General features: G+C 50.7%; 1 protein-coding gene across 2 annotated transcripts in view; it reads left to right on the forward strand.

The window, feature by feature from the left end:
• The first annotated feature begins 1,947 nt into the window (after window positions 1-1,947).
• The window catches only part of chst11 (carbohydrate (chondroitin 4) sulfotransferase 11), a 54,949-nt gene continuing 46,059 nt past the window's right edge, over window positions 1,948-10,837 (forward strand). The window contains exon 1 of one of the 2 annotated variants that reach the window (XM_070929196.1): window positions 1,948-2,065. In XM_070929196.1, the coding sequence (XP_070785297.1) occupies window positions 1,948-2,065 (118 nt within the window). The remainder of the gene's footprint in view (window positions 2,066-10,837) is intronic. The other variant, XM_070929197.1, reaches the window with a different exon arrangement.

Below are 10,837 nucleotides of genomic sequence, written 5' to 3' on the forward strand. Positions count from 1 at the left end.
TGTAATATACAGTGCCACTGATGCATTTTCATGGCCCTCGACTTTTGGAGAATACACGATGCTCCCAAAAGGTCCTGCCCCCCCCCCCCCCCCCTCCGAAAGCCTCTGTAAGCTTGAACATAGCTGAGTTTTTAAAAAGGCTGCCGGAGAGTGATAACACTCTGGGATTTGATACGTTTACACGGTGTAAGCGCTCAGGCTCATACCCCGTGTTTTTATTACTGTGGCACAGGCCTCGGGGGGGGGGGGGGGTTTACAGCCTTAATTTCATGTAATGAACTAGACGGGGATTATGGAATTACTCAAATTAATAGTGTTTATCGGCGAGTGCTCTCGCTTTAATTGATGGCGCCTTTTGTTGAGACATTAGGCCAGAGTTCCTGATGCGCTCCCCCTTGTTTGCCTTTCCCCTTTTACATTCTCCCTTTGATTCCGCGGCGCCGAGCCTGGCGTCTGTCCTCGAGACAGCTGTTGAATATTCATGCAGGTCATCAAGCGAGAGTGTCTCTGTCATACAGAGAGTGAATGCAGGGGCATCTCGCACTCAACTGCATTCAAATGAACATAAGAAATGTACGCGTGTGTGTGTGTGTGTGCGTGTGTGTGTGTGTGTGTGTATGCGGAGGTCCCCCATCCACTTCATGTTAACGGACGTTGGAGCAATTAGCTGCACATCAGGCCACCTTTTGACCTGCTTGCGTAATCAAGGCAGACGTCCTGATTGGACGAAAATGCCGTTGGAGCACAAAGCAAAGCAGCCTCTGTGACTTTGCGCATGGTCTCACAGCGAGGTTAGGACGCTGCATAGAGGGGCTGTCCATCACTGCCTGCCTGCCTGCCTGCCTGTCTTTGGACGGTGTACGCCCCCCCCCCACCCTCCGCTGCACCACTAGATGGCACTGTAGCTGTTTGTGGCAATGGGTGAACACAAAACACTAGTATACAAAGATGTGTGGGTGGAAAAAAGTGAGTACAGCAATACTGACTCAGCTACTGCAACAATGCCCCACTGATAATACCACTACTATTACTAGTATTACACACCTCTACTGCTGCTTTAACTAGGCCTGTACCACTAGTGCAGCCACTACTGCTGTTGGTGCGATTACAGTAACTGTTACCATGGCAATAGATGGTTACAAATACTAATATGACTTCAGCTACTTGTGTCACTCGTGCAACTACTAGTATTAGTATTGCTCTTTCCCATATTGTCTCAGTCGGCCGAAGAAGTACTCAGATCTTTCATTTAAGCAAAGTACTCAATGGCAATACTACAGTGTAGAAATACTGCCGTTACAGTAAAAAGTATTTAGCATCGAAACACATTGAAGATTACCACTTCAGGGCAATACATATTATATTATTGGATTATACTACACACTATACGGGGGTTACTTGTATCTTATCTCAATCTATAATAATACATCACAGTTTATTTCATCTAATCTATACTTACACATTAATGCATGCATGGGGGGGGGGGGGGGGGTAAATGGTATGGCAGCTATCACAGGGGTATGGCAGGAGCATAGCCTGATGGGCTCTGTGGTTTCCTCCCACTGGAAAAAGATTCAACAACAACAGGTTTTTAATGTGATGCCCTGGCGTGGAAGCGCACATCTGGACGCGCTCATTTTCTTCGAGCGGGAGGGCGGGGTGAAGAGGGGAGAGGGGGGGGGGGGGGGGGTGGCGGTGGGGGGGGGGGGGGGGTGGCATCGCGCTCTTCCCCCCGCCCTCTCCCCGCCTCCTCCCCCTCCAGCAGCCCAGCAGTGGTACGCTCCGCGTTGGATGGGTTCAGCTCATTGACCGGGCGGACAATCCTCATCAGTACCACCAGAGAGCCCCGGAGATTCCAACCAACCGGCCCTTCATTTCTCTCCCTCCCCCCCCTCCCTTTCTCCCACCGACAAAGCGAGCAGCACCCGCCAGCCTCTCCGTCCCGTCATGAAACAGACTCTGAGCGAACTGATGAGGATGAGCAGGATATGCCGGATGGTATTTGCCACCTGTTTGGGATCCTTTATTCTGGTCATCTTTTATTTCCAAAGTATGTTCCAACCAGGTAGGACCTCCCTCCGCTCTTCTCTCTCGGGTGTGTGTGTGTGTGTGTGTAGCTGTGTGTGTGTGTGTGTGTGTGTGTGTGTATCGACGTATGGCATCTTGTCTGGCCTGGCGTGTTGACACACACACACACACACACATCGATTTGTCCGGGCGGTACAGTAACGCGGCGGATGAATAATTGATGCATGCGCGGCGCGGACGCGTAAATCATCCAGCAGGGGGGTACACCGTCTCGAATCGATGCTTTAATGTGGCACGGTCACACGCGGCTCCGGGCGGACCGTCTTGTTGCGCTTTTGTCCGGCTGTTCTCTCTCTCTCTCTCTCTCTCTCTCTCTGGTGCGTTTGGGTGTGATTGGATCCGCTCTCGCTCCCCCTCTGAGCTGACAAGTGGCAGGGGGGGGGGCTTTTTTTCTTTCTTTCTTTCTTTCTTTCTTTCTTTCTTTTCGGCGCACTCGCAAGGCTGAAGCGAATCCCAGTTTGATCCACCTCGACGTTCCCCTGTAACGGGTCAGATCTATCTGTCTGAAAATAAACCACCTTCGCAGGGAGCTCCGAAGACCGACCGTCCTCTCTGATCCCGCCCCGGGAGACCCGTTTCACAATTTATCACGCAATGAACGCAAATCCTCTCCATGCCAGCGGGGGAACCATTTGCATCAAAATGATGTCCAAGCGTGAGATTTGACGTGTTGCTTTACCCCCACCACCCCTTCCCCTTCCCCTTCCCCCATTTTAATGAATCAGCGCCCCGGGGATGTGCCGTCCGTGCGTTGCGCGGCAGCCGGTGCGTGCGCCAAAATCCAAGTTCGGACGCGCAAAAGGAGGAGAGCGCGCCACCGGAGACCCCACACGGCGCGGCAGGTTTACTGTGCGGCGCATGGGTGTTTATCCTTCCCACGCAGAGATGAAAACCCCACAGTGTCGCTGCTGGAGACGGTGGCTGCTCTTTGATGCTCCGCTGTGGCGCTTCGGGTTGCAGCATCCATCTGAAAAAATCCATCTGACTGGACCGTCAGTCCGTAGGGTGACCCTGTGGGGGATGGGGCTGCTGGGATAACAGAGACATGAGACATGAGAGACAGAGATCATTCATATTTCTAACCCCCCCACCACCACCTTCCAACTCCAGGGGGGCCTATAATGACTTAAATGGCCACGGTATGACTGCACTGTAATATGTGTTTCTTTTCTGATCGCTATCCCCGCAACAATATAATTACTGGATCGATGGAAAGGGTTAGATCAGAGGGTACCAACACTTAACTCAATAGTTGGGCCACAGCCTCTGCTGTACATCATTAAATGAGCTTCCAGGCGGGCGGGGAGGGGGGGGGGGTATTGATTGTAAAAATTGAACCAAGACTCCATTAAACCCCTGTCGAAGACCCCCTGGATCCAAGCTCTGCCAATCCCTGCAGGCATTGCATCAGTTTCTGCCCCGACACACACACACACACACACACACACACACACACACACACACACACAGACAAAGTGGATGTTTTATTTCTGTTTCGGTGATGACAGGGTGCTGCAACGAGCGCGCTCTGATTGGAGGCCGCTCATGGGAACGTCTTGTTTCTAAATGTGGCACTTGAAGTTGCAGTTCAGCGCGTACGATCGAGCTGATGTTCTTCTTCTTTGTCACCTCCGGCGCTTGGCTGCGTCCGCATGGCTGCAGCTGCATGGCTGCGTCCGCATGGCTTCTGGTCAAAAGCGCCAGCCGAACAGATGTGATGTGGTGTGATGTGATGTGGCATGTACATTTTAACGCTGCAGTGTGTATTTCTGCGTGATTACACAGGTGAGACGGATACTACTTAGTGAGTAGCGTGTGTGTGTGTGTGTGCGTGTTAGTGTTGACTTCCTTAACAACCCTTCTTATCTCTATCTGTTCATCCTCTTTCTGAAATGACTTAATCACTCTTTCGTAATCCCCCCTGTCCCATTTCCACTCCCCCTGTTCTTTCCTGTTTCTTTCTCACACTAACACACACACACACACACACACACACACACACACACACATGGCAGCACCATTGTTGTCCATCAGATAAAGTTCCAGGCAGCGTCTCCCAGCTTCAGGCATGTTTAGCAGGCCTGGGAATCCTGTCTGGCCTCCCAGTGTAAACTCTCACCTCTCTTCCAGGACCGGCGGGGTCATGACCTCTTGTAAAAGAGAAAGTGGGGGGTGGGGGGGGCGGGTGTCACACTGTGGCATTAGCTAACATGCACACTGAGCTTAAAGACCTGCAGTACATTCCCAAATGCAAATGGATTTGACGCCGTCACACCAAGTCAGCCTCATGGCCAAAGAGAGACGCCGCGTTTGGCTCGATCGAGGGTGTGAAAAATCAAATTTGAGACTCCACGACGACTCGATTTCTGCTCCTCGTCTTCCCTGCTCCCGCCACGACTCACGAGCCCCTCCATCTGGCGTGGACACCGGAGAACGAACAGCCTGCAGCGCCGCATTCGACGGCAGTTTGAGGGCGCGCCAAATCACATTTTGTTTGGACGGCACTGCCAGTCTTAGTCAAAGCAGACAGAAAGCAGCGAAAACATCATCGACGCCAATTTTCATGCTCCGTGTGTTAAAGGGGTGTGCCAACTTTCTGTAAAATTGGAACGTCCTGACAGTGAGAAAATGACAGCATTTTCCCCCCGAAGATACGATCTACACGTCAAATGATGTGTTTTATTCGTTGGTTATATTTAATTGCAGTCATTTCGTTAAAGGGACAGCTCACCCAAATTTCAAAAATATATATTTTCCCACTTACTCCTGGCGCTGTCCAGCCAAGACCGTAGTATTCCTTCTGTCTGCTGTCTTCTGCTGCCACCCAAATATAATGGAGGTCAACGGAATGTCTTTTATGCCGCTCAAACTGTAGAAAAATAGTCCCTGTAACACTAGAACAAGCTGTGGCCTGGAAGCGGAACTTGCTTGATGGGCATTCAACAAAAAACACCTAAATCCAGAGAAGAAAACGTAATCCGAAAAATCTGAGTGAACTTTAATATGCTTGTAAACTAAAGCATCAGCATCGAGTTAGCCACCAGAGACCTCTCGTCACACGCTGGTTAGTAATTGGCCAATGAGAAAGTCCTTTATAATTTCAACTCTTAAGTTGAAACGAATAAATCAAGCGTTTGGAAACAAAATGACGGCTGGCGTCAGAACATCACTCAAGGTATTTCGGATGCTCGCTGACAGCAGTAGGGCTTTTGGAAAGCAAATCCCACTACCTACTTTAGATTCCCAGTACAAATACACATTGCTGCCAGACACACACGGACACGCAGATACAAACAGCCCGGCTTGAAACACAGGTCATTTGTGCCAAATGGAGGTTGCCGCGGCCGTTGTTGCGTTTCGGGCCCGAGGGGCCGGCTCGTTTAGCTTCGCCTCGGCCCGCGAGCGGGGACCTGTGCCCTTCCACCTCCGTCTTGTCTCTCTGAATCCACTTTGAGCCTGAGGTGACTTTGTGCCCGTGACAGATCCTCGGTCTGCCTCATCAGGCCCGAGTCTCTGCCGCTCTCCTTTAAAGGCACCGTGGCGGCTGAGACCAGGGCGGCAGTTCGCTCCGCGGGCTGCTTTGTTTTGGTTTCTTTGTGAGATGCCCTCTGGGATATATCGGTGAGAGAGCCTGTGTGTGTGTGTGTGTGTGTGTGTGTGCGTGCGCTGAGATTGCAGCCCTGGTCACCCGCTGCACTGTGTCTTTTCCCCTCGGCCCGCGAGTGCTAACCTGCTTGTGCACACAGGCCTCAAAGTTGCACGCTCACGTTTCACGGCCAACTGTGCCCAGACGCAGACCGTCAGTGACCTCCTTTGAAATCCCAACAACATTATTATTATTCTTTTTGGTTTTTTTTCTACGCGCGCCTGTGAGTGTAAGGGAGCTTACACCGGTTTGAAGGAATGGGAAATGTTGGGAAAGAATGAGATACCCCTCCCTGGAATTTGTACGGGAAACTCGAAATTCCTCACCTTCATTGGTCTGTCTGTGGCAGCGGTGTCAGCTGTAACGGCTGCTGAGAGAGAGAGAGAGAGAGAGAGAGAGAGCGCTGGGGTCGTTGACCTCTGACCACGGGACCCTGTCGTCAGAGAGGCGGTGCTCTCGTCATCATCATCATCATCGTCATCACAAAACCGGAATCAGAATTCCCATCCCTAAATTCAGTCCGCGCGAATTCACTGATCCAGATCCAGACAATTTCTTTGAAAGTAATCAATCATAAATGCTGGCGTGGTGGAACCGTCGGAGTCTACAGGGGGGTGGGGGGGGTGGGGGGGGGGGTGTGTGTGTTTTAAGGCAGTGCATTAAAGGGCCGTCCTTTATGTTGTAGCGTTCCGCTGAGAGAGGAGGTGACCCAGAGAGATGAAATGAGATAGCTGTGTGTGTGTGTGTGTGATTGCCTTCATGCTCGTGGGTGTGTTTGTGCTCCCCCGTCTCCCAGGCCCAGTCATTGTGTGACACAGTGTGTGTGTGTGTGTGTGTGTGTGTGTGTATTGTGAGAGTGTATCCCGGACGTCCTGTTTGTGTGATCTTAGTGCCACTGCTGTTTTCCTGTTCAGCTCTGCTGCTAAATCCCGGATCAAACATCCCACCATCGGGGAGGGGGGAGGGGGGGGGCCCACACAGCATCCACATCCAGCACCTAGTCCACCCAGATTAGCTGCCACACATACAGCAACCCATTCTGCTTCTCAGGAAAGCATTGGATGGAGCGACTTTGTTGGCGGAGTTGGTGTCACCGAGATATTTCAAAAGTTGGCATTCAACAACGTCAAACGTCTTTGTTGAATTGCGTCAAGCCGGTGACACAGCAGATCCCTAACAGTCCAATCATCGGTGAAAAGCAGCTTTAAATGTGGATTCACCTCTACAGCTCACTGGTTTAGCGTGTTGACCCACTTCGGTGAGGTGAAACGTGTTAGTTATTGAGCTTTAGAGGTGCTGGTGGGAATATTTTGGAACTAGCTCCACACTTAGCGCTCAGGCATGAGCATAAGGCTGTTATGTCTTATTCCTGTGTAAGCACATTGAGAGCAATGAAAAAAAAAAAACCCCAAAACGGAGTCACATTGCTTGTATGTGTGCACATGCTTACAGCCCACTAAACCTGATCTGATTCTTCGGAGCGTGCGTGTCTTTCCGGACTCGTTCTCCGGGTAATTCGGAGCAGACTGGCTGTGTCGCTCCGCCGTCTGGACTTTGAGCCAGGCAGCAGCCGGAGGCCCGGCCGCTGAGGGCTCCTCGTTTACTCGACTGAGCTGATGACCATCTGCGCGAGCGTCTGGGCCTCATTAGAGAGGCGATGAAAGGGCTGCCGCAAAGGAAGACGCGTGAGCGCACGCGCGCGCTCTTTGTGGGTTTCTCGATTGAGACCTGAAATATCCTGTGAAAGGAGTTAGCCTGTGGGCCGGAAAGATTTCCTCAATTTTCCTAGCCTTGTGAGGACACTCGTCCGCACTCGTAGCTTTTTTTTTTTTTTTTTTTAAATAGTTTTTACGACCATTAAGTCATTAACAGAGACAGTGAGACACTCCCACAGCTCAGAACAACAAACAGGCTCATTCTGATGGGAAACAACAGACTACAATACACTGTCTGCCCTTCAGAGTGAATGTGTGTGTGTGTGTGTGTGTGTGTGTGTGTGTGTGTGTGTGGTCCCTGCAGACCTATCCGCCTCCAGTTTTGCATCCCTGATAACTTCATCTGCGCGTCATCGGCGAGGCCTCCCTGCCTGAGGAGATTTACACACACACACACACACACATTCGCCCAATCTCTCACAGTGGACACATACCGGTAGAGCTGCCCCCCTCGCCCCCCCCCCCCTCTGAAAAACCGCTGTCTGCCTGGAGAACAGGAGTCTGCTGTGTCTGTGATCCGCTGTACGAGTGTGTGATCGTGACCAAACTGTGTCTAATAGTGTCGTAAAAAAAACTGTACACGCGCGTGCGTGTGTGTGTGTGTGTGTGTGTGTCCTCGTGTTAAAACACGAATGGGTGAAAGGCGCAGACGTCGCGGCTCAGACGTCTGTATCCAGCAGATGACAGGTCTCCCAGATGTTTTTGGGGTAGCGGGGGGGGGGTTCTTTCACTTTGTCTGCCCGTGAATCAGAAGCCGGGACGTTAATGATGGGAAATGCCAGCGTCAGCAGTGTTGTCTGCACCTCAACATCTGCCCGCCACGCGTTGTAAAAATGTGTGTCTGGTTGTTTGATGCATGTTTTGATGGGTATCTATTCGCCTTGTGTTTCCTTTCGGTTTCCCAAAGGCAAAGAGGGGATGCTGCCAAAAACACCCCTGGTTCATATATAATCAAGTGATTTCTTACTGTGATTGTGCTGGTTTTAAATGTGTGTGTGTGTGTGAGTGTGTATGTATGTGCAGGCGGGTTAAAACCTTGTACAGCAGTAAACTGAAACATGGCCACCATCTGCCAGACTTCCATGTTCCACACTGACATCTGGCCTGTCTGTGGTTGCCTTTGTGTGTCTGTGTGTGTGTGTGTGTGTGTGTGTGTGTGTGTGTGTTGGGGGGGGGGGGGGGGCGTGCACGGGAAAAGGGTGTCTGCTACTGGAAGGAAAAGGGCCAGCGCTTAATGGAATCTCCAAACAAAAGTGGCTGCAGGGAGAGCTTCGTTAGAGCTGGCAGCTTCAAAGGCAGCGGCACAAATGTGAATTTTTCGGTAACCGGAGGTCACCAAGTCACGGAACGGGGGTCGGTAAATTGCACACTCCTGTGAGACATAGAACAAGAATTGTTACATATGCCAAATGATGTTGGTATCTATTGTTTTGTCGCGAAAGCAGGAGGAAATCGTGAGAAAGAGGATGACATGTGACCAAGTGACATTGGCCTTATATGATGTCGGAGCCATTTTTTAGTTAGTTAGTGTCCATTTTGGCTGTGCAGCTCTTTTGAAAAGTACTGTATTTATTTATTTAGCTAAAACGTGTCTCGCCAGAATCAAAAAACTGCAAAATCCCAGACTTCAATGGAATCAATGCAAACAGTGGATTCACCCATGGTTACACCGTGACCCATTACAAACCGACAACGATAATGAGCATGACCCACCAGTAGTTGCTTACAGTGCCAGAATGCGAATGTATTTTTGCATGCAAGGACATGCAAATAATCGCTGTTGTACTCTCTGGTGCGTCTGCGCATTAAAACATGTAACTCTCACGTTGAATTAGTTCTGCAGACCGATGCATCAATCTAGGTTTCCTCCCGTTGCCACAGCTGCCCAGCTGTTTGAGACAATTAGAAACAATATATTCATGACCCATTTTTAAAGAGTGGGACGGAATCAGTGCTGTAGTCCCTAGCTGCACCCCTGTGCGTGGTGGAATGGTTCCCCCGTGGTCATTATGTGCGGCTGCCGCTGCTCGTCCACAGGCCCTGAGCAGCAGCAGCAGCAGCAGCAGCAGCAGCAGGCGGAGATGGGAATGTAATCACACCGCCGCCGCCGATAAATATTGATTTGGTTGTTAGGTTTTAGCCCCGAGCAGTAACTCGAGAGCGCGAGAGTCGCGCGTTAGCCACATTTGGGCATTAATAACAGCAGAGCAGCGGGGGAGCAGGGGGCATATTTAGGCGGTGACAGAGCGGCTTTCAGACCAGATCTCACGGTCGGTGTTTACCCCTGGAGTGCAAGGAGCCAGGGGAGTGTGTGTTTGTGAAAGCTCAGGAGGTCTGAGTGGACGTGCAGTATGCCCATAAATGTCACAGCTTTGTCTCCAGAGGATAAGGCAACCAGTGTGTGTGTGTGTGTGTGTGTGTGTGTGTGTGTTACTGGAATCATTATCTCTGTGAACGTCAACGCACTGATTCAGGAATGAGGCAAAGTAACTGGCCATGGTGAAGCACTCAGTGGTGTGTGTGTGTGTGTGTGTGTGTGTGTGTGTGCCACAAGGAAAAAGGGTGGCAGTGTGTGTTGGTGTCCTCGGCTGCCAGATGTACTGCAGACTGCATGGCGTAAGAGAGGTGAATCATGGCTTTAATTAAGTGGAGGAGGGCTGAGCCGTGTCTCATTAAACGGCTTGGTGGAGGAACATTTAAACTTGCCTGCTGTACACCAGCTACTGGGACACTTAACCGAACAACTGGGAGGGATTTTCCACTCCTCCTCCTCCTCCTCCTCCTCCTTCTCCTCTTCTTCCTCCAGTCTCTGGATTTTGACTCATTCCTTTTTGCTAAAGAAAAGGAATCATTCACCGTCGCGCGCTCTTTAAACGCTGCCAAATGTCACCGGTCTTTGGTATTCTGGCCATTCTTGGAGGGGTTTCGCGATGCAGTGCCGCAATTAGCCTTTTCAGTGGACTGACTTTTCCTTCCAATTTGCCCCCATCTTGCTCTACTTCAGTTAGAGATTTCCTTCATTTCTAGAATATAGAGGAGCAATCAGTCAAATTTGAGCCCCGGCTTTTTCCTTAAAGGGGAACAACCAATTTGACACGTGAAGGTCAGTTTACTCGTCTCAAGGAGTCCTACTTAGCTTGTGAAATCAGCGCTTGATGTCTGAGAGAACAGCCCTGATAATGTCATAGTGACAGGGTTATGTCGGTTTGGGTCTTGGAGACTGGGGGGGGGGGGGGGGGGGGCTCTCAATGGAAAAGATGCCATTGGTTGCAATATCAGAAATGTTGGATCCGGTGGTTTTGGAGCACTGGGGAGGAATAGTCAGGAAATAGTCAGTCATCTCTCAATTTTGAGCTTTCTTTTTTGAAAATCTGTCTCTCTGAGCCCC

This window comes from Enoplosus armatus, chromosome 22 (genome assembly GCF_043641665.1).
Source record: "Enoplosus armatus isolate fEnoArm2 chromosome 22, fEnoArm2.hap1, whole genome shotgun sequence".
Classification (NCBI taxonomy): Eukaryota; Metazoa; Chordata; class Actinopteri; order Centrarchiformes; family Enoplosidae; genus Enoplosus; species Enoplosus armatus.